At 56.4% G+C, this 27,156-nt stretch overlaps 3 protein-coding genes across 3 annotated transcripts; 1 reads left to right on the forward strand and 2 right to left on the reverse strand.

Moving 5' to 3' along the window:
• Positions 1 to 334: 334 nt before the first annotated feature.
• On the reverse strand, positions 335 to 2,663 carry VOLCADRAFT_79182 (uncharacterized protein). The gene is made up of 2 exons (XM_002946583.1): positions 2,564 to 2,663; positions 335 to 2,426 (listed from the first exon to the last, which is right to left on the reverse strand). The coding sequence occupies exon 2, from the start codon at positions 2,361 to 2,363 to the stop codon at positions 1,263 to 1,265; it is 1,101 nt and encodes a 366-aa protein (XP_002946629.1). The 5' UTR covers positions 2,364 to 2,426; positions 2,564 to 2,663; the 3' UTR covers positions 335 to 1,262.
• Positions 2,664 to 4,740: 2,077 nt separating this feature from the next.
• On the reverse strand, positions 4,741 to 9,768 carry VOLCADRAFT_116045 (uncharacterized protein; the record flags this gene model as incomplete). Its single annotated transcript, XM_002946584.1, has 6 exons — positions 4,741 to 5,789; positions 6,255 to 7,079; positions 7,182 to 8,943; positions 9,105 to 9,243; positions 9,511 to 9,603; positions 9,746 to 9,768. 6 exons carry the CDS (start codon positions 9,766 to 9,768, stop codon positions 4,741 to 4,743), a joined length of 3,891 nt encoding a protein of 1,296 aa, XP_002946630.1.
• Positions 9,769 to 11,610: 1,842 nt separating this feature from the next.
• On the forward strand, positions 11,611 to 26,424 carry VOLCADRAFT_103047 (uncharacterized protein; the record flags this gene model as incomplete). Its single annotated transcript, XM_002946413.1, has 24 exons — positions 11,611 to 12,496; positions 12,944 to 12,970; positions 13,395 to 13,738; positions 14,391 to 14,543; positions 15,712 to 16,326; positions 16,791 to 17,081; positions 17,941 to 17,991; positions 18,527 to 18,584; positions 18,840 to 19,023; positions 19,249 to 19,366; positions 19,616 to 19,681; positions 19,979 to 20,119; positions 20,337 to 20,528; positions 20,823 to 20,931; positions 21,991 to 22,322; positions 22,699 to 22,803; positions 23,067 to 23,194; positions 23,714 to 23,826; positions 24,222 to 24,388; positions 24,665 to 24,717; positions 24,944 to 25,126; positions 25,347 to 25,476; positions 25,674 to 25,849; positions 26,208 to 26,424. The coding sequence occupies 24 exons, from the start codon at positions 11,611 to 11,613 to the stop codon at positions 26,263 to 26,265; spliced, it is 4,680 nt and encodes a 1,559-aa protein (XP_002946459.1). The 3' UTR covers positions 26,266 to 26,424.
• Between the last annotated feature and the right edge of the window lie 732 nt (positions 26,425 to 27,156).

Consider the following 27,156-nt stretch of genomic DNA (forward strand, 5'->3'; position numbering starts at 1 on the left):
ACTCTCACTGCCCCTCAGAGCCCACCGATCACCACAAAATATAACGTATTCCCCAACTGGGTAAAGTAGTTAATATTGCGGCAAGCATGTAACTTTTGTCGTCCGATGGTCCTCCAGGTTTCGGCTGTGGAGCAGGCTGTGGGGCTGCTTGCGCAGTCGCTGCGAGACATGAGCGCGGCATCCCGTGCCATGATGTTCAGCAGGCCTGAGGACGTGCAGTCCATTTCAGCTGCTGTGTCAGCAACGGACTCGCGGGCAGACGAGGTGTCGCGCATGGCCAGGTCCGTATACGGCATTCATGTGATGCAAGGCAAGAACTTAAGGGGGTATTGCTGAGGCGCAAGTACAATAACATGTAGTTTAGCTGAAGCGCTCATCACATCGTTTTCTGCTCTCAGCCGCAAGCGTGACGCCATGGCAATGCATTGCAGAGAAATCTAGCACTGCAAATCCGTCGGCCAGAATGGGCTCAATCCTACACTAATTTTGGAACTATTGTTGCTCGCTGGCGCAGGCAGCTGCTAAGCGTGCTACGGGCATTCCCGCGGCGAGTCGGCCTGATGCAGGACAACGACACTGTGCCAGGTAGGTCTACACATCTTCACCTTAGCAAACCTATGGCAGCATGCTTAAAATCCCAATGCCTCTTGGCCACATGCTCATTGCGCGTGCTTACTACAAGAGTTTTTGAGTACGTGCAACGTGTTGCCTTGTGTCCCGTGCCCTTGCTTCCAAATCGAGTGCAGGGGCTTGCGATAGCACTATCGAGAGCATTCCGACTGTTACATGCTCCGAGTCGACTCCTCTTCTGGGCCAGACCTGCTGCATTTGCCTGGGCAATTTCTCGGCAGGCGATCAGCTCAAGAGCATCCAGTGCGTTCACTATCACCACGCCGCGTGCCTCGATGAATGGCTTCGAATTAAAGCATGCTGCCCTCTGTGCCAAGCGGTCCTACCCGAGAGCTAAGGGAAACCTTATTGTCCCGTCACATTAGCCATGTAAACGAACAAGTCGGATTGAAGCCTTTTGATGCCAATATATTCAAGAGTAAGGATCGCGTATTTTTTGTAGTACAAGGTTTATAACCGCTCACAAGCTTTCACCCACAGGCCCACGCACCAAGTATCACGCCAACCGCTACACCTAACAAGATGGCATGCACGAGTTTCCCATCAGGGCCATACACGGCGCCACATTACGACAAATCCGGGGAAATATGTATAGGCTAGATCCTGTAACCAGATTGCACATTATTAGTGAATTACCGGGTACCGGGTTCACTGCCGCCAGGGAATAAATCAAGCGCGTGCTCATTGCCTCCAATGTAGTACTGGATTACGGCCTTAAGCCGCTCATGTTTATCGGGGTGATAATTGATGTGCACCATGACGGGAAGAGGAGGCCTCTGATCCTTGGGCCGGTGGCGTATGTCCTTGAAGAGGCGCTTAGAGTTCATGAACTTGTCAATTTCCATGACGCGCACGCTGACCTGCGGGCTCTTGTAGCTACCATGGGAGAGGAAAAAGATCTCCTCGTTGTATGCGGTCTGATCCCAGTATTTCTCCCTGCTGAGACGCGTCTCCAGGCGAGTAAGGAGATCCAGGGTGCGGTTGTTGGCCTGAATGTAGAACAAGCCAGAATTCAGGTTGAAATGCTTGTAATATTGCGCGTAGCGGCCCCAACCCATAGACGGATCGTCGAAACCCTCGATAGAGCCGTACGCTGTGTGTTCGTCAAAGCCGTCGGTCATACCCTCCACATCCGAGTCACGATATATGTGCTCGAAGGGGTTCTGGAAAATCGCAATATCTACGTCTGACAGCAGGACGGCCCAGCCCAATTCGACGAAACGCCTTAAAATGCCGAACTTCAGCGCTGAGACTGCATGGTTGTCGCCAGTGCCTTGTTGCGACGCTGCGATGGTAACGTTCATCAGGAAGACGTTGATGCCGTTCTGCTGGCACCACAATACTGTCTCCTGGTCCAGTGCCAGCACCATGTGGTTGGACACCTTGGCACGCTTGAACCCCTGGGTGAACGTGTCCAACATACCGTCGTACATAGTGTTTTTGTTGGCCACCGCAAGCAAGAGCTCCTTCTGTGGAGCTATCTTCATGAGATACGCCTCCAGGTCATTACGAGGGCCAGCAACAGCCGTGTGGTGGCCGACATGCATCCGGTTAGCTATCTCGGTGACCAGCTGCCGAGGCTTAGGGATCAGCGCCCTCTTCTGTACATAAACGCGCTCTGATATTACGATGCCCAAGCACAGCCCAAACGCGAAGAAAGTCGCTAGCGCGGTGAAACGGGTCTTGGCCTCGGTAATTTTAGACTTGCCCGTCGAATCATCGTAGCTGGGCATGCTGGCTTACGAACCCCTACAATACCGATGTCCGAATAGTTCCAAGAGGTACAGGTATTAGACCTGCGGGGCGGATTGCATCAGTTTATGTTATGTTACAAAGGTCAAACTGTAAGGAGTTGACGAAATTCACACAAAAACGCAGCATTTCATGCCGTCAAGAATTGTTGCAGAACAGCCCAATACCGTCTTTCATATACCTGCAACTGTTGCTTCCAGGCAGGTCCAAGCCGTTAGCTGGGCCAAATGGACGCTTAGATATATGATCACTTGTACTGCCAGAATGATGGTCAGCGCGTGCGGGAACAGAATAAGCGGACTAGGTATACGATCTTAAGTCGGAACTCCAAGGTGGCCTGCGTACCCCATGACACCGGTGAAATTTATGAAAATACCATAACCACTTGACAATTCAGACACTTGTTAGTGTCAAAGTACTTAGGGGATCATACATGTTGTACGGACATATAATCTGGTGTGCACAACGAAAAGGAAAGTACAAGGCATGAATCGCGCCTTTCAGGTGCCCTTTTACAGATGAGAATATTTTGCCAATTCGTTAAGAGTTCTGTAAGCAGGTAATGCTATCGACCCCTGGGCCTGTACGAAACCAACTTCAGTCAATAGCATGCTCATTGCTAAACCCAACTATATGCCTGTACAATACTTTCCGGGTTTAGAGTTTTTAAACCGCTGCTACATTGTTGTGCTGATGCACTCGACCCATTCGGGATCCGCTGTAACAAACAGCATAATGCTACAGGACACATCCCGTGACAGGCGAACGAGAACTTCAAAGCTGTTACATCGGCGAGTACGCTCTAGGCGTGATAGCAAGTCTAAAATGTACTCCCGTTTCGCAAGCCCTGCGCCCAGCCAAACATTGCAATCCCTGCGACTCGAAATCCAGGTTCCCGGATTCTTAATGTCCTAGGGCAACATATAGTTTTCGACGCTCTGGGCCCACAAAAACGGCAAGCTGCTTACTCTACGATCTTTGTGAGCGGCAAAGCCCAAGCAAGACAGTAAAACGGACGCCTGGTGCGGCCAACTCCTGTGCAGCAACGCAACAAGACAATCTCCCTTCCACAGAGCACTTTGGCCTTGAAATGCAAGGCCAGACAGGGCTTGCCGGGTATCACACCCAGGTAACCGCATCCCCCAGCCCTTTACCCGCCGCCTTGCAGCTAATTCTAGATCCGCCCCTAGCTAGGTCAAAGGGCGCGATGGCCTCGCAGAGAGGTACCCTACGGCAACTACAGTTGAGTCGAGCCATTGGTTGATGATCTATCCGCACTGCTACTTGCTAGCCAGCGAACAACACAAAATGTACTGTCATACGATGAACGGCGCACTGTTAGTCATTAATTGGGCTTGGGTAATCAAGACATATACCAACACGTTTACCTCCTGAATACTTGAGCATCACACGCACCACGAGGCGCTTCCAAACCAATCCAAATCGTGTTAGAGAGTGGTATTAACCTCCAACGCTCATGCACGTCTCCTCAGTAAATCTTTGAACACCTGTGGGCCGCACCCTCCGAGTCCCTACCTATCACACGAGCGTTTGGCCTATTGGTGATCAAAAACATTACTGACACTAGGCACAAACCGGGGCGTCAAATGCCGCCATCGCCGCGGCCATTATGCAGCCAAAACTTAAAACAGGCTCGCTGCCCATGAAAACCTCGCATCATCGTGCAGTCTTCAGTCATCCTGCGAGTGTAAGTTGCTGTCCAAGTTTCCATTCCTCCCGACTATCATTTTGTCGGGCCTATCATACGAGACTCACTGCAAAGGAACCGGAGATCTACAACCACTGCAGAAGAGAATTGATACCGTCGTCGTGGTATCAATTCGTAAGCATCGCGGCATGTGCTAACGTGGCTCTAAAGGACGCTCGCACGAGCCATATACAACAGCGCGTGGGAAAAATAACATCCTCGCGCAAGAACTGTCAAAAGCAAAAGATGCAAATCGCTAAACAATCAGCCCGATGGAAGAGAAAAGCGGAATATGAAGCAAAATGAGCTGCCCACATGGCACAGCGGTGTTCACTGTCCAAAGCATCGGATCATCTTGTCTCGCTGCAGTGCTTAGCCTGCGTTTCTCGCTGCGCGGTCTGTACATGGTTATGCACCATAACGCGAATACAAACCCTGCGCACGGACCAAACCGCGTGCCTGGCTTCGCTCAGCACCCTTCCAGTATTCAAGCAACTAATAACATCAAGTACAACAGAAAACGCTAGGAATGCCCACACGCTGGTTTCTTTGCATTGTTCAATTCAATTAGGTTAACACCCGAAGCGCCGCAACCACGCACCGCCGCTTCTCATTCCCATCGCTCAGGCCCTCAGCCCCAAGCGCGTAACTCAGAACTGCGTCGCCCCAGCATCCGGCAGCCCGTATGCTCCGACCCCACAATGATAACCCGATGCTGGCGGGTCCCCTGGCGGCGCCACCTGAACGGCGCCAGAAAACCCCACACCAATGCCATAACCTCCGCTGCCACCCCTGCTACCGCCTCGGCCACCAGTCGCATGCCCCGCCCCGCCCATATCCCCTGCAGGGAAGAAGTACTGCATCCCTAAATCTTCGTTCGCCCCAAAGTTCAGGCCACCCCATAGCGATTCCATCAGCATGGCGTCTTCCCCGCTCGCAACGCCGCCCGCCACAACGCCGGCAGCCGGCACCCCAGCAGGCGACATCGCGGCCGGCTCCCACCCCTCCGCTACGTATTCCACCTCCCCCCTGGCGCCCAATCCACCGAAGCCGTAACCTCCAGGATCCCCCACGATCATCCCCGTCATGGTTGGTTCGATGTAGAGGGACTCGCGGGGGCCTTGAGCCGAAGCGCGTGGGTCATTGCTCACGGGTGCTGCCGGAGCGCTGCCAGCCGTGGCCAGTATCGGCGACCGTATATCTTCATGGCCTGGAGCGACCCACGGGTCCGGGCCCGGCATGCCGTATGTCGGCGTACAGCCCTCGCGGTGCAGGGCTGACGGCGAGCAGCTGCCCGACGCCCATGCGGACATTATTGGGCCGGGCAACGGGGGCGGCATACCAGTGAGCGAGCACTGTTGCTGGCCATTGTGTGAATACTGCTGCTGCTGGTGCTGCTGCTGCTGGTGGCGCATGTGCAAAGGTGGCGGCGGCTGTTGAGGCTGGCGAGACGGCAGCAGCAGTGGCTGCTCCTGTGACAGGCTAGGATACGAGTGAAGCTGCTGCGGTTGCTGTTGTTGCTGTTGTTGCTGATGTTGCTGTTGGCGATGCAATGATAGCAATGCGGCTGGCTGCTGCTGCTGCTGCTGGTGGGCATTCGATGGGGCCGCCACGTACCTACGGCGGACAACGGGTCGCCCGTACGGCATGTACTGCCCAGGATAAGCTGGGGCCCGAAGTCCTGGATTAGTGGGATGGCCTGGAGTCGCAGGGTAACTATAGGGGGACGGAAACCAGGGTGGAGCAGCTCGAGGATGTGGCATAGGCGGGTACCCCAGCCACCGGCCACGGACACTCGAGGAATGTGGAGCAAGGACCTGCGGAAGGCCGCCACTGTTGGTTGGGGACAGTGACGAGGCGGCAGAGGGGCCGGCGGCTGCGGAGCCGGCAGGGAAAGGCCCAGGAAAAGGCATTGCCATCGGTGATACCTTGCCCCGCAACGCCGGCATTGGCGGCCAAGGCCCCGGAGCTGCTCCAGTCGGGGCTGATACCTCGCCTGACCACATGGCGCTAGAGTGGGCGGCAGCAGCAGCGTTCCGTGGGCTGGCTGACAACACCGATCCGCCCCTAGCAGCGCAGCCAGCTGCGACCATGTCCTGAGGACCCGGCGCTACCATAGGTGCCGTACAACCGCCAGGGCTGCCGCCGTCGTGTGCGGACCCACCTGCAGCGGGAGACGAGCTCGCCCCCGTCAGTACCACGTGGCCCACCAGCGGCGCGGCCAGCTGCCCCGACCCCGGTGAGCCGGCCTGCATTGCTGTAGGTCCTGCACCGCCGCCGCTGCCCGACGGCGCGCCAGGAAGCGCCGCGGCGGCCCCACGCGCCGCGCCCTTGCTGGGCGCGAAGCCTGTCGTTACCGGCGGCGGGCCCGCAGTCATCATCGGCGGAGGCCCCGGCTGCAGCAATAGCTGCTGCTGCTGTGCCAATGCATCGCCGGCGTTGCAAGGCGCACCCTGAAATCCGCTGCTCGTCTGCATACCTCGAAGGTCTCCACACATTAGGCCGCCATGCAAAGATGCTTGGGGCCCGCCCGAATATAGATTGCTCTCAGCAACCGCGTGCGGAGATGACGCCATGGACAGAGGCGAAGGGCCGACGGGGCTTCCAACGTGACGGTGCGCACCACTGCCGCCTCCGCCGCCGTCCAACGCATCCATGTCACTGAGGGGCCCTGAACCACTGGCATGCTGGGCATTCTGATCGAGCGAGTGGCAGTTGCTGCGCTGCAGCCAAGTGAACCTCGCAAGGCCGCCAGTGGCATCAACTGGAATGGGTGCGCCGCCACCATCGCTGCGGAGCAGCCCGTCGCCGATGCCGCCACCAGCCATTGCTGCCACCGCCATGCCGTCGGAGGTCACGGCAGGGAGGGAGGCCCCTCGGTCATCCAAATGCCGTAAACCGTACGGCGAGAGCGGTGACGGCGATTCGTGGTGGCCGCCCCCGCTACTCCGGGCAGCAATCGAATCCAGTGGTGTGGCTGCTGCTGGATCTGTAATAGTAGGCGCATGTGTGGCAAAGGGTGTCCACGGCTGTGCTTGGCTGCCTGGAGCCAACATTGACAATGTGCGCATCCTTAGGCCGCATTGCCCACCTTCCATGCGAACTGCTGACTTCACAGGCCCGTGCAGCCCGATATACAGCTCCTCATCCTTGATAGATTTGGTCTCTACAGCCTCTGGTACCGACGACGCAGTGCCAGGCCCAGCAGGGGCCGCGCCATTGCTGCCTCTGCCGCTGGCACTGCCGCCCCTCGCCTCCGGATTCATGTTGCCGCCGGCGGGCAGCTCTGCAGCGGCGCGGCCGCAGCGGAACACGTCAGTGGATGCCTTACTAGCGGCATCGCCAGACGGCACGGGCTGGGACGACACGGGACTGACGAGCATCACGGCCCCTGCGTGCCCTGCCGCCGCCGCCGGGTTCACTCCGGGATGTAGCATAGCAGGGCCCCAAGCCTCACCCCCACAGCTGCCGTGCGATCCCATCCCTGCAGCAGCCGCCAGGCTTCGCTGGACCAGCGGGGATGAAAAGGAGACCCGGTCTACGTTGTGCTGCGCAGCGGCCGCACATGGGGCGTGCACGCGGTCAGTTGTCTGCCTGGCGACGGACATGTAGGTGGAATGGGATTCGCGATGCAAGGACGGTCCTGTGGACCTGAGCAGGGCCTCTGAGCCAGGTGTTATCGACCCATGAAGCTGCTGCTGCTGCTGTCGCTGTTGCTGCTGCTGCTGTGGCGATCGGAGCAGTTGGCGCTGCTGCTGCTGCTGCTGCTGTTGTTGCTGCTGTTGTTGTTGCTGTTGTTGCTGCTGCTGCTGCTGTTGTTGCTGCTGTTGTTGCTGCTGTTGTTGCTGTTGTTGTTGCTGTTGTTGCTGTTGTTGTTGCTGTTGTTGTTGCTGTTGTTGGTGCTGTTGTTGGTGCTGTTGTTGGTGCTGCTGTTGTTGTTGTTGTTGCGGCGGCGGCTGCTTCAGCTGTCTCGGCGACAAGCCGCGGTGCAGCCCAGGACCGGAACAACCGCCCAGCTCGTTGCTACCCCGCGGAGAAGCGAAGCCAGCATCCACACGGGCCGCTGCAGCTGCGCCGCACCGTCCTGCCAATGCTTCGTCCAGCTCGGCGCACTGCGCCACTAGCTCCGTGCGAGAGCTGCGCCATTCGCCGCCAGAGTTGGGGCCCCAGAGTAATGCTGTACCACCGCCGCTTTGACGCGGGACAGCCGAGCCCGCTGGCCCGAGGATGATACCGGACCGATGCGCCATGGCCGAAAAAGGCCCCGTGTTGCCCAAATCAGATTGTTGTTGCGGCTTGTGCGGACTTGTTATTAAGTGCTCACGTTCATATGGTTGCCCTTTTTGCTGCTGTTGTTGCTGTTGTTGGTCTTTGTGCTGTTGTTCGTTTTGCTGCTGCTGCTGCTGTTGCTGAAAGAGCGGTGAGGCGCGCGAGCCGCTCGGCGGAGAGGATGCTGGGAGGTTCGAGTCCAATCGCGCACGGCATCCGGTGACCTCACGCTTCAAGTGTGTTACGGTCACTGTCACAGTGAGGTCGCCATGCTCCTCCAAGGTCGCGCCCATGTCTCGCCGTCCAGCAGCCGCCTGCTGCTGCTGTTGCTGAAGGACCAGCGGCGGATGCTGCACCGTGACTTCAGCACCTGCTGATGAGCCGGCCGGCCCTGGCTGTGCCTTTGGCTCTTGGGGAATGTTTTTCTTGCGGCGGTCGCGGTTGTGGCGCCGCTTTTTGGAGCTGCCCTGCCAGTCTTCGTCCGAGGTCGCTTCATCTGTGGGGGTGCCAGTGCCGCCGCTGTTGTCCTCCTCATCATCCGGATCAGAGCGGGGGGATGGTTCGCCCGCGAGGTCTGCCACAGCCTGCGAGGAGAGCAGAGTCGGATGAAGCCGACTTTACGAACGCCAGCCGCTGGAGGAATTTAGGCAATAAAACGAGATTGAAAGTGCATTGACGTCCATTCAGATACGCAAAAGCCCACTGTCAATTACTATGGGTCCAGCTTCTCTGTTGGTTATCTTACCCGCCGTTTGCGAGCCCTGTAGTCTCGAAAATAGTGTTTAACTGAAGCAATGTCGCGAAGGCCTTTAGCATGATTCCGTATCATGGTATACGTTGGCGGCTCGTTCGGAAATGCAAGCCGCGATTCCTCGCGGAACCACCTGCGACATGGGCCGAGACCATCATAAAATCATTAGCATTAAGGATTTGATGCTCCCTTTCCAAAAATTGTGCCGTGGAAGACCACGCAAAGCAGCTCCATAGCCCATACCCTAACGAGGGAACTGCCAACGGTACGAAACTAACAGGACACTATCTGTGACCACTGTGGACTATTTCCCCAAAGTATTGACAGTAAAGATAACGGTTATGCTAGCCCCCACATCTGAGTTAGGACAGCAAAACAGAAATGTGTCGACCACCCTCACCTCTTCAGGTCCTCTGCTTTTGGGCGCTCGCCATGCTTTTCCAAGTGCGCCCTCCACCATGCATTGAAAGGTGCCCAGTACCCTGTGTAGCGCCTGTGAAAAGCAAGCCGTATCGGACCGTAACTCGGCTAACGGACACTTAGTGCTCGACATGTGACTAGAACTTCGAGTCCAAGTAAAAGCTGACAGAATACTGTTTTACCCTACTCCAAACTAGGGACACCGGCAGGCTTACCGCCCTCGCTCGCCCCCACTCATTACTTTCCGCCCTGGGCAAAACCCCAGTGTAATCTTGAGTTGAAACTGAATATTATTGGCAACAAATGGCGCTGCGCCCGATGTGTCCTTCAGCAGGATTCAGCGTGCTGGGCGTGGCGCGGCGAGGCAGCTGCGTCTCACACCCAGTCTGTGGCGGGTTGTCAGCGTCGGTAATCATTACATAGTATTTTAAAGTATATCATTAGGTATGATTGTACAAGGCCGCCACCCCTTTCTGTCTGGCGGGGCACGAGGAGCCGAGGCGTTGACGGTCCAGTCGTTAAGATTTACGACGCGAGTGTTGACGATAGCGTGCAAACGCGGATGAATTGTCCTCCACAAGCATGAAACCGGAGTGTGGTTGCCTCCGAAAGCCGCAGACTGGTGTCGCACATTGGCTTCTCCTCCGCTGCCCTTGCATAGGGCCCGATTGACGAAAGAACCAGTTGCACATCGTGCTGCCGCGAAGTTCTCTCGTTCCCTGGCTCAGAGTGCTACATACCTTTCATTTTTATAAAGCTTGCAGTGGCTTGAAGTAGGTATTCGTTATTTTGGACGCCGTTGGTTTACCTATACTACTGCATTCTCTGTTATTGGCGCGCTGTCGCTGTGGCTCTGCACGACTTCGGCTCTATGCAGCGAAGAAAGCATATGCACTTTTCATGTGCCCATTGCCTGCGGAGGCCGGAGGGGCATGGGCGACCATTTGTTTCGCAATTGGCGAACGCTGTCCGTCGCATGAGATCTGTTGTTGCACGCATACAATAACTAAAGGCTTATCAAAAACAATAAACCATGACAAAATGCCTGCGCCTGCAAGCTAGAAGATTGCATTACTCTAGACGTCCAGTGTTACATCCAGTGTCCGAACGCTTTCTGTGGCCGTCTCTGCAACGGAAAATTTCCCAATTTACTTTCCAACAACTTATCTTTTAATATCTCAGTTGAAATGCCGATTTCTGTTATGCGTAATTGCTGAATAGGACCAAGTAGCGGGGCGCTGAATCCAACTTATTTTCCTTTAACCTAACCTCAAAAAAGGCAGGTTAAAGTACTTGCTGCAGTGAATCTCTCCAAGGAGGGATACTTGGGGGTTTGTGGGCGGCCGCCAAGAGGGTAAGGCAAGTGAAGAGATCCAGTCTCTTAAGTAATTCTTTAGGCATTGAACTTAAATATTATGGAACGTGCGAAGAACTATCAGCCATGTGTATGCCGTGTCCAGGCTACCGTGTTGTGGGCTTGACTTGAAACCCGACGACGAACGCAGGGTGGACCTTGCTAGGAGATAAGATGAGCTTGACTATACAAACATCTCGTTCATCCGCATGTGCGTGCCCTACTGCTGTCGGAAGCGCAGCCTTCTTTGCTCCACGATCATGTCTGCTGGAGCAGGCCAGCACCACCCCGTGGCAGCCATCCAAACCAGCTATGCAGCAGCAATTCCCCACCTGGCTGCAACCGCGAAGGACGCGTCGAACCGGTAGTCATGCAGCTTTCGCACCGAATGGACTCACCGCCTCAAGCCGAAGTTGCCTGGCCTCGGGCTGGCCGCCGCCTCAGGTCTACAGCCTTGTGTCCGCTTCCGCCCCTGCACCCCTTGGGTGCCGCTGGGGTTGTGCCCCTATTTTGTCACGTTGCCGGGCTGTGGGTTCCGCGGCAGCGGACACAGGCATGCCTGGCGCCGGGACCCCATCGCCTAGCCACGACTGGGCCGAGGCGCTAGCGGCCAGCGCGGGCCCCTTCCCTCCGCAGCCTCCCGCTCAGCACCAGCTCAGCGGCACGCAACGGGAACCTGTTCTGCAGCCTGGTAATAACGGCCGGCCGCTTTCTGAGGCGGCATCCATGACAGCTATGCAGGCCAACGGCGGCAGCGGCATTAGCGATGTTACTGCCACCGCCGCGACCACGGGGGAGACCTCAGGTGGGGAAGCGGGGCCAGTGGGACGGCTGGAGGCGGCCACGGCGCCAACGGACGCGGCGGCGCTGGCCTACTCAGATGCGGGTGCCACCGGCGTAGACGGCCTAGATGAGACGCGCAAGTTTGTGTTCGCGGAGGAATGGGGCTTTTCGCGCGTGGGAGGTGACCTGCCGGATGGCACCACGCCCGCCACGTTTGCCGACATGTTTCCCGAGCGTTTCTTCGCCTTCAACCCCCTGCGCGCGGTAACGGCGGTGGCGCTACCACTGGTCGCTATGGCCGTTGGCTACGGCTGGCTGTGGTACATGCACTCAATCTGCCCCGCCTGGCAGCAGCTCGCGTGCGCAGCCCTTATCGGCACCGCTTACACGGGCCTCTTTAAAGTCGCCCACGAGTGTGCGCGCTTCAGCTTTCTGCCTGAAGCTCCTCGCCTCCAAGATGCGCTAGGGCTTGTCCTCATGCTGCCGTCGTTGTACCCCTTCACCTCCTGGCGCCTCCATTACATCCACCATATGGCGCACCTCAACATGCTGTGGGAGGATACCTTTGGCTGGCACCCGTACACGAAGCTGCAGCTGGCCACGGAGCTCCTCTGTGGGCAGCACTGGCTCCTGGCACTGCGGCGCCTGGCGCTGACCACACCGCTAAAGCTGTTTGCGTCCGTGGGCCACTGGCTTCGCTCCTTTGACGGGCTGGACTTGAAGCGCTTCCACAAAGACACCTACTGGGCTGTGCTGGCGGGCTGGTCTGGGCCCATCCTGTTTTTGGGTTTCGGCATCCCGGCTATCATTAAGATGTTTGGCTTGTCAGGTGCGTTGTGCAGGGGGCCCGCATGGGCCTTGGGGGGAAAAGACGAACCACGAGCGAGTGAAGCTGCTGCCAAGGGAAAAAGTGCTGCGGCCGATGTACAGGACGGTAGCAGAACTGACCAGTCGGCGGTTGTGAAGAAGCAGTCCTCGGGATGATGTCGTGATGACGACAGGGGAAAACTACCTACCTAGCCGCCAAAACTAAAACAAGAGCGGAAGAAGAGCAGTAGAGCCAAGCCGTAAAATAGTCAAGGTAGGTGTCAAGGCGGCGAAAAAGGAATAAAAACTGACGTGAGATCAGAAAGGGATGACGTGAGCTGGAATAATGTTTGCCGCCGGCCAGGCGGCGGCATGGAAGAGGCTGGAGCAAAACTGTCTGATGATAAACTGCTGTGACATGCAAGTTCTTCTCCAACCCCCCAACACGCGCCCGACCCGACTGTCCTAGTCCGTCTAGCCGACCGGGCTTGGGGGGGTGAGTTCGCCTGTGTGTGTGGAAATGCGCGTCTCCTGGGATGGGACGAGATTCCTGGGACGAGACGGTTTGTTGGTGCAGCTGACGCTAAGCGGACCGGATGTCATGAACTGCCACCGAAGGGTTCACGGTCAGGGGTTACGCACGGCCGCATTTTGGAGGGAGGTCTTCAGTACGTGGCTGGAGAACACGGCAGTGGGGGGGGCCTATATACGGCCGGGGGATTTCAATGAAGATGGCACGGACTGTAAGGCCGACAAGCGTGTAGGGATCGCCAGCGAGACAAGCGCGGCGCATTGCTATGTCCCGTAGGTATTGCAGTTAAGTTACCTGGGGCACATGGAGAAGCTAAAGCAGCTCGTGAGCAGAATCTTGATTGTGGCTTTTCCCGTCTCGCTCCTTGTCTTCCTCTCTGCGCCCACAGGCTTAGTAAGCGGCTACCTGCTTCCCTGGCTGGTCTTCCACTTCTGGCTGTCCACTCTATCGCTCCTGCAGCACACCGCACCGCATATTCCATTCCGCGCCGAGGACGCGGGCTACGACTCCGGCCGCGCGGCCATCTGCGGCACCGTGACGGTGCGGCTGCCACGGCCTCTGGAGCTGCTGCTTAACGACGCCAACTACTCCCTACCGCAGCTGGTGGCCCCTGGGATGCCAGTGTTTCACGCGCGGGAGGCGTATGAGTACATGCGGGAGCGGTTGCTGCCGTACCTGACGGAGGCGACGCTTAGCGTAAAACTACTGACCAACCATATTACCAAGTGGCAGGTGCGTGGAGGGCGGTTGGGGGAAATAGCATACGGCAAGTGCGGACTGACAAGGGCGGGGCTGTTTTGGGTGGGGTGTGAGTGGAGAGCGCATCCGTGAAGGGTTGTTTTGGTGGCACTCTGCCTACTGGATTGTATGTCGATACTTGGGTTTTACTGGTGTTAAGATGGCCCTGTGTGAGCGACTGCGGTTGCGGAAGGAGTGGTGCAGATTGGACGGCGGCGTTTTCAGGGGAGGTAGGGACGGATGTCGGCAGCAGGATGGCGGGAGTACGCGCGGAGCCCTGGGACCAGCGTGCGGGCGCGTCAGTGACGTGGATGGGAGCCAGCAAGGGTAGCTCGCATGCCGTGGCTTTAGGATTTAAAAGGCTCACACGGGTTCCATCTTCATCAGGATTTGGCACGTCATAAGTTGCCTACAGGTGAACACCAGATGTAGGACCACGCACGCTTGTTTGTATACAAGGGAGGAGTTGTTGGGTAGGGGTTGTGCGCTGCGAAGGTGGTTAAACGTCTCGGGTTGTGTTGAGCGCGCGCATGCAGGGGGCTGTATGACTTTGTGCCAGTGAAATCGTAAGTCCCTTAAGGTAAACAGCACACCGCCAGCGCATGTTTAAGCCCCGGCCCGTCCGCCACCAAAAACGTTGTCGCAGGTTTATGATGCGGAAAAGGAGACGTACCTTCCTCTGGATGAGGTCATGCAGGAGCTCGAACGCGACATTGCCACTCTTATGGAGGAGGCTGAGCAGGCGGAGGAGGAGGAGAAAGTTTCAGGGGGGCCAAGTGGCGGAGCGGTAGAGGGGCAGGTGGGGAATGGCTCAGGCCCGGCCTTTGCGTAAGACCTGCACGTTGTTCTGAAGGCGGAATGCCATGGGCCGCCCCAAGGTTATAAGCCCTACTGGCATGTAATGGGGTTGTCCTTGCAGCTGCTTCGGGGCTTAGTAGATGCATGCAAGCTGGGGGTAAGAGGGGAGCTAGCCGCTGGGTAGCCACCAGATTACGTCGGCGTAGGTTCTCACTTATCGGTGTGGACTGGGGGTTACTGCTAGGAGTGGCACGGGCTGTCGAGGTGATACAGGCTTACTTGAGATTAAGTCCTTTTCCTGAATGGCGCTCTGAGGACTCTCTGGCATCGGAAGGGGCGGTTGGCGGCTTAGCAAAGCTTATGGAATGTATGCAAAGTTACACAGCAAGGTTCAAGCGGATTCGTAGGTGGGATCGACAGACTAGGAAAGATTTGATGGGTCCCAAGGTGGCCCCAGCTATCGTTGTCGGTTGGGCGTCTGTTTGGGGTGGAATTGCAAGCGGAAGGAGCTTCAATGTGGCAAGACCAAAATGCGTGCTTAGGAATCTGATTTTAAGATCAGCGGGCTGCTGCCTCGTGCTTCCGGTTAGTTAACGGAACTCAGGTTGTTGGGTGGCGGTATTACGAGGTGGTCTTGTCTCGTGCAGACATGTGCATATTTGTTACATGTTTGTGTCAGCGCACGTAATGCCCTTGGGTAATTGGATACCCCTGGGCAGCTGGATTCTTGAAGCCTGGACCTGAATGGGCGAGTAGTTTATCTGTGTCTTTCATGACACATTCTGTAACATAAGTAGAAGCAACTCATCTTTTACATCCCTAAAAGTATTAACTAAGCCATTTTGTAACTAACAGCCAAGTTTCCGCAGCCTTGCTAATTTCCGAACATCCGGGGCATCAGTGTTTTCGTTTCATCAAACGAATCTAAAAGTTAAGCTGTGGAATGTTTGCTCTTTTGTAAGGCTGCAAGTGGAGTCGTGCACCGAAAACAGGTGGTAGAATCCCGTGTACGGGAGTGGACGTGGCTGTCCCTCTATCAGCTGATGCGTGAACCACCTGTTTCAAGGGTCGCCTGTCTGAGGTGTAGTGCACGCTAAGACAGAGCGGCCATCTATATATTCTTGAGGTTTGTTTGCAAGTCCTGACGCGAGATGGCACCCGGGGCCCAGGGCAAGCGCCTGGCGCAGCTGTTGGGTGCGCAGCTTAAGCAATACATTTCGGAGGTTCGCAGCATCAGCAGCTCAAATGCTGCTGGTCGGGGAGCGTTGGGCAGCGGCCACACGCCTACGACGCAGGTCGTCACTGGCCAGCAAACACGCTCTCATGCCCAGGTCGCAGTCCAGCAGGCTACACAGCAGCACTTGAAAGTTGTGGTGCCGGCCATCAGGACCGATCTGGTCGGAGCGGTGTCTATGGTGTCTGATGGCGAGAAAGTGGAGCCAGGCGTCTTCAAGAACATTGACGGACACCGCTTCGACGACGGTCGCTACCAGGCTTTTATTGAGGAAATCACAAAATTTATCCCCAAGGAGCGGCAGTACACCGACCCTGTCCGCACGTTCGCGTATGGCATCGACGCGAGTTTCTACCGCCTTAACCCAAAGCTGGTCGTTAAGGTCCACAATGAAGAAGAAGTTCGGAAGATTTTGCCCATCGCGGAGCGGCTCAAGGTGCCGGTCACCTTCCGTGCTGCGGGTACATCCCTCTCGGGCCAGGCTATCACCGACTCGGTGCTGATTAAGCTCAGCCACACCGGCAAGAATTTCCGGAACTACACCGTGCACGTAAGCTAACACGAGCCCCCGAGCTCATCGCTAACCACCTGTCGTCAAACCTTGGAAGGGATACCGGGATGGGAGGCCGTGCGGAAACGAGGAGCTGGTTCATTCGGTGGGAATTGGGTTCGGCTTGCCCCGGGAGCACCATCGGGACCCGAAACCTCGACAGACACTTCCTACATGCACTGTCCACCAATATGGGTTAGCACGACCTCAGAAGCCTACACACTCTGCGGCGACGTGCACAGCGTTAGAGGCACATGACGGGAAAAATTGTTAAAATGCCCAAGTGTGACAAACTGAACAGATGTTGACATCCCTACGCGGATTCTGCTGGACCTCTTGCGGTTGTCCGTGTCCACGGGACCATCAATTTCCGGCCTCTTTCCGCCAATCTTTGCGGTGCTCTAAATTGGGTCATGTCCGAATGAGCGAATTTCTCGTTTCCTGCCCATGAATAATTCCCGTAGGGCGACGGCAGCAGCATCACAGTGGAGCCGGGCCTCATCGGTGGCGAGGTTAACCGCATCCTGGCGGCGTATCAGAAGAAGCACAAGCTGCCCATTCAGTACAAGATAGGCCCAGACCCGTCTTCCATCGACTCTTGCATGATCGGCGGCATCGTGGCCAACAACAGCAGCGGCATGTGCTGCGGTGTCAGCCAAAACACATATCACACGCTCAAGGATATGCGGGTGTTGTTTGTGGACGGCACGGTACTGGATACGGCAGATCCGGACAGCTGCGCGGCCTTCCTCAAGGTGATTATGGGGTATGCTGGAGTGCAGAGGAAGGGGTGGGTGGTTGTCCGGCAAAATGCTGATGCTCGGGCGGGGCCATCCAGTAGACAGCTTCCTTCGGACGGCCAGGCAGTGTTATGTTGCCCATACAGGGGTGCTCAGGGAGAGATGGGGATGTACCAGGGCGTTTCCACCAGGAGGAATGGGGACTCCGTTGGTGATGGCGACCACCGCTGCACCGCCGTGTGGGCATTTCTCTTTAGGGGCGATGGAATGCGATTGCGGGCTAGGGCAGAAGCTTGCAGCCCGGTACAGTGGTACTGAGTGCTTCTTACAGCACTTGGCGTTCTGGCTGCTGCGTGAACGCATACGGGTCCGAGGATAGGCAGTGCAGTGCCAACACAGCATGTGACTTGCTCAATGGCAAGTCGCAAGTGCCGGCGTGGGTGGTACTGTCAGATAGGGTCCCGGAGCGTCCATTTTGGGGCCCTTCTGGTTTACACAAGCAATTCCTGTACAGCTACGATGGCAAGTCTGTATGATGGGCTTGGTAGCTCGGAGATGTGTAATGCTGCTGTTGGGCCCCACGGGAAATGTACGCAGTATGGGCATTAAGAATATCTGTGGGTTGGCTGAAGTAAACGTTGCATTTTGGGTTAGGTTCGAGGGGGGGTGAAGGCATGGTTATCAGGGTTACGGGGATTTCCGTATCCTAGACTCCTAGAGTCCTACCTGCGCAGTGGTGCACGAGCTGGGCCCGCAGTGTTTCACATCATACGTGCGTATCTGTCGTTTTATTCCGCTCGCTATGGCTTCCCTCACTTCCTGCCCTCGATTATGCTTCTTTTGCTACCTTCGTTTTGCTACCTTCCCGTTTCAGAGCCATAAGGCCCTGGTGGACGGCGTCGTGGACCTGGCGCGGCGTGTGCAGGTGCGAGGGGCGGGCAGGGAAGCTGCTGCAAAGATAAAGCGAGCTTTGCACGGGCAGGCCTGGCAAAGGCGTATTATTGAGACACGATCTGGTATTTCTGTGTTTTTCGGGCTGTGCTTTGGCTCTGGCTGCTTGGGCCGCGGATGCCCACCTGAGCGTTAATTGTAGTGGGTGCAGCGGCCGGAGGCACGATGCAGGCCGTCCCCCAGGACGATAAGAAGGTTGTGGAGCCGCTGCGCAGTTAAGCTGGCCCACAGGCGAAGCGGCGTATGGGGATGATCCCATATGGTCCCGAGGGCAGAAGGCCCGACCCTTGCATGTCGGGGCCAGCGCCTCTGGCCGTCCCCGCTGCAGCTGCTGCCGGCTGTGAGGCGAACCCTAAGACTGCTAGGTCTCTCCCTCGCGATGGCGGACTTCTAGGGCTGGGTAGGAGGTCGCCAGTCCCTTGATGGCTAGCCATGCCACCCCAGCGCACCTGTGCTAACGAATAGCTGAATGGGTTCTGGTCTGCATCGCTGCTTCGGACACACCGCAGGCTGACAGGGAGCTGACGGCTCTTATCCGTCGCAAGTTTGCCATCAAATGCACCACCGGTGGGTTGGCATATGCACTCCGCAACGCGTGGGTGGGGTGAATGCTTCAGGTCCGGGACTCGTTGGGGCCTCCAAGCTTCCGCATAGGCGTCACCATATCGACTCGGCGTATGGTCGTAGATTTGGCTGGACTGAGAACAGTAGGGGCCCGCCTGCTTACGGCTGATTCGGCTCAACTATTTTCCTCGCGAGCCCCATGATGAATCTCACCCATCACTCCATTCACCTGCTTCTTTGGGGCTCCGCGACCACCAGGCTATTCGCTGAATGCGCTGGTGGATTTCCCGCTGGACAACCCCATTGAGATTATCAAGCACGTCATCATTGGCAGCGAGGGCACTCTGGGCTTCGTGTCGCGGGCCACCTACAACACTGTGCCCGAGTGGCCCAACAAGGCCTCGGCCTTCATCGTCTTCCCGGACGTGCGGGCGGCATGCATGTAGGCGATGGGGGAAGGAGTAGCTATTGGTATCAACGCCGGCAGCCTTGCCGGCAGCTCCATGAGCGCCATTACTCGGTATTTTGCGAGGAAGCCCAGTATCTAGTTGCTTGCACTTGTCGCTTACCAGCCGTATTTAGCTCCGCCTGACGACGGCACGACTTGCACGAGGCCAGTTACCATGCTTCAGACGCTACCGCCTCCCCCACCTGCCTCTGACCCCAGGGGTGCCTCCGTGCTCCGAAATGAGACCTCTGTGGACGCAGTAGAGCTGTTTGACAGGGCTTCCCTACGCGAGTGCGAGAACAATGAGGACATGATGCGGCTGGTGCCAGACATCAAGGTACGTGCGCATGGATGGTTATTGCGGGATTGGGAACTGGTGGGGCGCAGTCATGGAGACGGCGGGGCGGCGCCAATGCCGGCAAGGGAAATAGCTGAACGGCCGAAGGGTGAAAGCTTCAGGATTTAGACAGGGAAGGAAGGATGTCTATGCGGCAGACACCTCTTCTGCGCACGTGTCCTCCAATCTTCATGTTCTATCCGTCGTCAACTGGCTTTCGAACCTTTCGTTTTGTCGTGGACCACTCAGGGCTGCGACCCCATGGCTGCCGCGCTGCTGATTGAGTGCCGTGGCCAGGACGAGGCGGCGCTGCAGGTTGGTGGGCGGGTGGGGACGGGCTGTGCAATGGGCAAGCCTGGGGGACGACATGAGGGGATTGCAGAGTATGAACCCGGTGCGGACGGCGGAACGGGGCCCAACACGGTGGGAGAGGGTTTGCATTCCCGTGCCGCCTGCGCCCTACCATTGAGCTCAGGCTGCCAAGGTAGTAAGCCTGCTCGCGGCCTTCTGAGATAGAAATCACAGACAGCTTTTTTGCTCTACACTCCAGCCCAGCCAAGGCAGGCGCACGAATTGTTTTTTGTTTGGCACCGCCTGGGTCCGCTTTTTCAGGGTCGTATTGAGGAGGTGGTCCGTGCTCTTACCTCGGCGGGCCTGCCGGTGGGAGCGAAGGCGGCTGAACCCCGCCCCATCACCGCCTATCCCTTCCACCACGATGCCAAGAACTCGAAAGTCTTCTGGGACGTGCGCAGGGTGAGCAAGCAATAGGCTCGGGGCGCGAGTGTCCTTCATTGTCGCGCCTAGCATGCCTGCATTGCTCTGTTCTCTGTCCTGATGCTTTTAGCCCACTCTGGGAACGTTGTGGGCCCCCCGTGTTTTTTGTTGTCTCTTCTCGATGTCTTTCGAACACTTCTGATGGCGTTGTGGGCTCAGCAGGGTGTTGCGCTGCGTTCTGCGCCATACTGCCCAGGGTCTGATTCCGATCGTGGGTGCCGCCCGTGAGCCGGGTACCTCCATGCTTATTGAGGACGTCGCTTGCCCCGTGGACAAGCTGGCGGACATGATGATTGACCTGATTGACATGTTCCAGCGCTATGGCTACAACGACGCTTCGTGCTTCGGCCACGCGCTGGAGGGCAACCTGCACCTGGTCTTCTCTCAGGTCGGTGGGAAGCCCGACTAGGGAACCCCGCGAGGACTTATGGGACAGGGCGCGCGAGAGTTGTTTTTATATGTATCCTCCTATGCTCTAGTCACGATAATCTCTTCGGAATAATAATAATAATAAAGTAATTAGAAGCTCTGTTGGCAACCGGATAAGGAGCTCGATCTGGTATGGAGTGGACCAAGACCGTGAACCTGGCCATGTTTTGGATGTTCCGGTATGGACTTGAATTGGGCCTGGGTTGGGCGCATCCTGGTGTGTTTTGTCCTACTTTTGGCCATGCTTGCGCAGGGCTTCCGTACCAAGGAGGAGGTACAGCGATTTGCGGACATGATGGAGGAGATGTGCTACATCGTGGCCACTAAACACAGCGGCAGCCTGAAGGGCGAGCATGGCACAGGTGGGTGACTTGCTTGCCTTCGGCGAGGCAAACTCTTAGGCCATAGCATGGCACAGCAGCGTGGTCTGCCCGCAATATGAAGTATCATGAGGCACTGTTACGCTGTAACCACGTAACCGCGAGCACAGAGGCAATATCTATTGGAAATAAATAGTTGTATGGGCCAAGACAGCACCATGCAGACGATACGCATTGCACTGCCTCTATGGTAGGAATCCTAGCTAGTTAAATACAGTCGGAGTTACCGAGGCTGTGTGGCCACAGTGGTCGGTCGGAAGAGGGAAAACGAAATGCAGGGCAGGGCCTGTGGCCCAGTTAGACAGTTAGGTTGCGACGGAGTTAGGTCGCGCCTGAAACAGGCTGCAGAAGTAGTAGCAGACGGGGAAGGTTAAGATTTGCAGTGGCGATCACAATTTTCAGGGTTAGAGAGTGGGAAATATTTTTAAAAAATTTTACCATCTTTCTTACCCACTAAGCCTGAATTTAATAAAAATGTTAACGGAATAGATGTTTTAAAGAAGATTAAACAGGAGTCCCTTTCCTTGCGCTGGGATAAAGTTTGAAATAACTTTTAGGATATGGAATAATAAACTCTGTTATTATTTAAAAGAATATTCGAGAATTGTGAGCGTAAAGCACAAGGCAAATGGCATTTATATAGAATGGCAATAATGACAAAACTTTGCAACTTCTATCGACACAGTTTGATCACCGAAATAAGTAGTTGATATCTGGAAGCGATAAAAGGACTTTGGACACACGGGATAGATCTTCGGCCTCTGGCATTGCAAGAGCTTGCAAGGAGTCACAATTTGGGCGTCACAAGGTTTGATCCTTATTGCCGAGGAGGGCAGACACAGGCCCGAATGCACTCTTTTTGCCCCATGATGATCCCTTGCCCCATGGACTAAGAAGGATTTGGCTGTCAAAATAGAGTGTGGCTGGATAATTGGTTGGATGCCTGTGAGGCGCTGCCCCCGTAAGGACGCTGTTTTGCGTTTAAAAACTTTCGGGCCTGTTGTTCCGCCTCACCGCTGTGCCTCAACCCCCATCCCTCAGGCCGCAACGTGGCTCCCTTCGTTGAGATGGAATGGGGCAGCAAGGCGTATGAGCTGATGTGGGAGCTCAAGGAGCTGTTTGACCCCAAGTACACGCTCAACCCCGGCGTCATTCTCAACCGGGACCCCGATGCGCACATCAAATTCCTCAAGCCTTCGCCTGCTGCTTCGCCAATCGTTAATCGCTGCATCGAGTGCGGCTTCTGCGAGTCCAACTGCCCCTCCCGGGACATCACGCTCACGCCCCGCCAGCGCATCGCCGTGTACCGTGAGATGTACCGCCTGAAGCAGCTGGGCCCGGCCGCCAGCGAGGAAGAGAAGCAGCAGTTGGCAGTAAGTTGATTGTTTGGGCGATTATGGAGTGTGCTCGTCCGGTTAGGTTGGTCGGTTTATTCGTCCCGTAGGGCGAATGGTGGCGCTGGTGTTCAGTGCATGAGCTGGTTACTTGTAACTTAAATGTAGTAGGCAAGGAGGTTGAACCGTTGATAGGTTGAATATTTGTAGGCATTGCCGCAGTGCACACCTGCATGGATGGCTGTTTACTTATATGATGAGTCGCGAGAGGGTTGCAGAAAAGTCCTTTTGCCCACATGTGTATTCTGTGTTCGAACACCCTGCTGTGCGTTCCGTTGTGTAGCTTATGGGTGGAGAGGCTCGCTACGATGCATGGTTCAGGGGCATGTTTGCTTGGGTGCCGCCGCTTCCGCAGGCCATTACAAGCTCCTATGCTTACGATGGCGAGCAGACGTGCGCCGCCGACGGCATGTGCCAGGAGAAGTGCCCCGTCAAGATAAACACAGGCGACATGATCAAGGTGGGTTCTGTGAACACACTTCGCTGAAATGATCTTGGCCTTCGAGATGTTGGGCTGCCTGATAGACCCACCTAACAAAAGGAACCGTCAACCGGCGGCTTGACCAAGGTTTCCACGATGTTCATGCTTCTGCCCAAGGTTTTGCGACATGCCAAGTTGCGATTTATACTTAGATTTCCAGTGGAGACATTACTGTCCTTCCAAACCGCTTCCCATCCCCACACCCCGCATCGCAATGCCCCCCCCATCTTTCCTGGCTGTAGGCTCTCCGCGCCGAGCACATGAAGGAGGCCAAGTCCGCCAGTGGTGCTGCCATGTGGATGGCTAACAACTTCGGAGTCCTCAACGCCACAGTGCCGCGCTTCCTGAACCTCGTTAATTTGGCGCACAGGTAGGGGAGCGGCTGGCCGCGGGTGGTCCGGCCAGGGCTTATTTTTTTCTGTGGGGTCCAATATATTACTCCACCAAGGAGTGATTTTCTGATTCAGGCTAGGTAACTTAATTCTTCCACGAATGCCCTAATGTCCCGCTGGCCTCCGGTAGGGGACTTTTAAAGCCAATCCATTCCTTCCCCCACACACATGTCTGAGCCGGCGTTTTGGCAGGATGGAAACTTTCTGACCAGCTTGGAGAAGTACTGGGGCCAGCTAGATGAGGCTTTGTAATGGGCAAAAGAGTGCAACCGTGTCAGGACAATTACGACGCAGAATTGTGGCTGACCTTGCAGCCATGCACGGCGGCCTACTTAGCGGCGGATGAGATCGGATGTTCCGGTCTCGCTCCACGAGACATCATTTCATTTTTGCAGCTGCCCTCTGCCTCCGAGTCGTCCATCTCTGCCCGCCCGTTGCCATCCTAGCCCCTGTGCATTGTCCGATTGGTTCCCTTCCGCTGCCCTCCTTCCTTGTAGTATCCTGGGCCCCAAGCCGCTTGAGGCCATCTCCCGGGCGCTGAACGCTGCCACCAATCACCTGGTGCCCGTCTGGAACCCCTACATGCCCAAGGGCGCCGCGCCGCTGAAGGGTGGGTGTGACTGCGTGAGATTGGAGGGTGGGCAGGGCAATCGAAGTGATCGAAATGATAAGCGCGCCTCGTTTTGCACAAGCACGTCTGAACGTCTTCAACCTGTGATGGCAACTGTCGCGGTGTGTATCCACTTGGCGACCAACATCTGCACTACCAGCCACGTTCCATCTCTTTCTGTGCTTCCATGCATAGGCCATCTTCCTATTCTCCCCGCCCGATGGCACTCTGGCCTAGTGGGTTGCTCTTTCCATTCAGCCGTGCCTATGCTTCAGGAGCTGCTCTTCGCGCCCTGGATGCAAGCCTCCTCGGTCCCACAAAGGCCAGGTTCTCGCTCTGTGTTTTTGGGTCCATGACGACGGCATTTCCCTTACGGCCGAACCCCCTCGCCACAGTGCCCGCTCCGTTCCCTGCACCCGCGGCGTCCTCTGGCGGCATCCCCCGCCGAGTGGTGTACATGCCCTCTTGCGTGACCCGCATGATGGGCCCCGCGGCGAGCGACAAGGAGACGGCCTCTGTGCATGAGAAGATTTTGAGCCTCTTCAACAAGGCCGGCTACGAGGTGTGTTGCCGGGAGATGTAAAGGACCTACGCGCATTCGCGAGGCGGAAGGGTGGGCTACCTGGGCTACCTATGACAGGGAGTGTGTGGGAAGCAGACAGTGTAAGGGCCTTGCTGGGAAGTCCAGAGGAGCGGGCGATGAGCGCTTCCAATAAGAACTCCTCATGAACTAATAAGAACTCTTCATGGACTGATGTCTGCGAGGTAGCCCCACGCTCCGTCTGAATCGTGTTGACCGTCGCCTCATCGGGCATGCTTATCCTTTCGGCGGTTGCAGGTCATTGTTCCAGAGGGTGTCAGCAGCCAATGTTGCGGCATGATGTTCAACAGGTGAGAGCCCGTGAGGCCGGTGGAGATGTAGGTTTTGTAATCGTAAGGTGTAGGGTAGTGATGCATGCCCTTGCCCTCGGACTCTTTACACAGTCGTCTGCTCATAACCTCTTACTACCATATCGAACTACTTATCCTGTCGCAGAGCCAACACCGTGACGCAGTTTTGTTCTCTTCTTGGCCCTTGTTAAAACCTCTCTGTATGGCCTTGTCCACCGCCTCGCAGCCGTGGCTTCAAGGACGCCGCTGCCGCCAAGGGTGCCGATCTGGAAGCGGCGCTGCTCAAGGCATCCGATAACGGCAAGATCCCCATCGTTATGGACACTTCGCCATGCCTGGCGCAGGTTAAGAGCCAAATCTCGGAGCCAGCGCTACGCTTCGCGCTGTACGAACCGGTTGAGTTCATCAGGTAAGCTCCCGCTGCTCTGGTGCTGCTGAAGCTTCGGGGTTACGACAGCGAAGTTGCCTTCACTCTAGGAGAGCCGCACTGGACGTCCCATATCGGCTCGTGCCTTTGACATCACCACACCCTTTCCTTCCAATTTCGAATGCAGCTGCGGATTTTTATTGTTCCGACCAACCCTTACATGCATTTTCATTTGTCTGGTGGTCGGTCGGTATATCCGCAGGCACTTCCTGGTTGACAAACTTGAGTGGCGCAAGGTGCGGGAGCAGGTGGCCATCCATGTGCCCTGCTCATCCAAGAAGATGGGCATCGAGGAGTCCTTCGCCAAGCTGGCAGGATTGTGTGCGCACGAGGTGCGAGGGCTGCTACTAGATGGTTACGGGAAAAAATCTGGCGGGAAAACACTTTTGGGGATCATGCAGCTGTTCTTTTCCCGCCCTTGGGTCTGCAGGCTGCAGTGGATGTCCTGTTCTGAGGGGTTCGGAAGTCCATCTTTATCCCCCGTCCCCTCCTGCCACTGTCCTTTCCTTTTGCCAACCAACTACCGCAGGTTGTCCCGTCGGGCATTCCCTGCTGCGGTATGGCTGGCGACCGTGGAATGCGCTACCCGGAGCTGACTGGCTCCTCACTGCAGCACCTAAACCTGCCCAAGAGCTGCAGCGATGGCTACTCCACCAGTCGCACCTGCGAGATGTCGTTGTCCAACCACTCGGGCATCAACTTCAGGTGGGGCTTGGGGCGGTAGAGGTAGGGCGTCCCGTTGCACTTTAAGGTGTGCACAACGCCGAAAGGTGTTGTGGGTTCCGGGGGTATTACGGGAATGGATGGGCGCGACCGTGTTGGTTATCGGCGAGAGCGTATGGTTACTGGCGTTTGTGATGACACCCATGTGCTGCTTGGATAGCAACCGGCAGGTGGGGAAAGAAACACTGTTTCGCCAATCCGCCACTCATCGAGTCCGTGCCCCGACCCATTTGATGCGTGTGTTGTTGTTTCGTTGGACATACTTGATCCGCTGCACTGCATGGCTAGGAGGCAAAAATCACTAGACGATGGAAGCGACGAACCGTTTTGTCGCACGCAGGGGCCTGGTCTACTTGGTGGACGAGGCGACTAGCCCCAAGAAGGCGGCAACCGCATGAGGCCGCCAGATGGCTGGAGCCTGAGTTCTCGAGCTTATTTCATTTTGTTAACTGTTTTCTCGGTGTGAATCGCCAGGTTGCTTAGTTGCGGAGAAAAGCACTAGGTATTTGCCTGGGGCCATGCTTGGCGCTTGGGTTCAGAGCTTCTGGATTTTGGATGGTAAAGCCCTTGATGGGGCCTAGTACAGCCAATAGGACTGATACGGACGACGGTTGCATGTGCCTGGTAGGGCGGGAGATAGCGCATGCGGCGTCAGTGACGGAGTCCGTTGCGGACGTGAGCGATAAGCAGGCTGGCGGAGTCGTAGCCGAAGGACCGAAAATCCTCAGCGGCACAGTGGGCGTCACGGTTTGCAGGCGCGTAAACCGTAAGATCATTCCTGCTGTCCCGGGCTGTTTCAAGGCGAGGTCACGAGGGTCTCTAGTTGTTTCCTAAGGACACATCCGGGGTCCAGCAGACTGTGTCCGTTGAGCACGTGTTCTTTGGTTTTGGCTCACTTAACGTTGAGCTTCCTGCTTAGGCCAAAAGGAAGTTGAAGCGGAGAGATGTACGCGCAGCGCCTTCCAGTGCCGCAAATGGACGGCCTTGCCTTATCCGCAAGTGCCGCTACTTTGACCAGGACTATACGAGTGAGCACGAGTGTTAATGCTTTGGGACGTTTCTGAAGGGTTGCAGGAGAGCTCCGGACCGGCAGAGAAACCAAGGCGGTTGCGATTTTGGCTGTTTTTGTTTTTCATTTTACAGTGGCTGCTTGTCTACATATGTGTTTTAGTGAGAGAGAGTGGTGTTCTGTTTGGATGGATGCATCCCCGAGGATGGATGGCCTAGCCAACTGAGGAGGCGTTCGCCTGGTCTCGCCTGTTCGTGGGGAGGTCCAATTACTCCCCAAT

Source organism: Volvox carteri, assembly GCF_000143455.1.
Source record: "Volvox carteri f. nagariensis unplaced genomic scaffold VOLCAscaffold_3, whole genome shotgun sequence".
NCBI lineage: Eukaryota > Viridiplantae > Chlorophyta > Chlorophyceae > Chlamydomonadales > Volvocaceae > Volvox > Volvox carteri.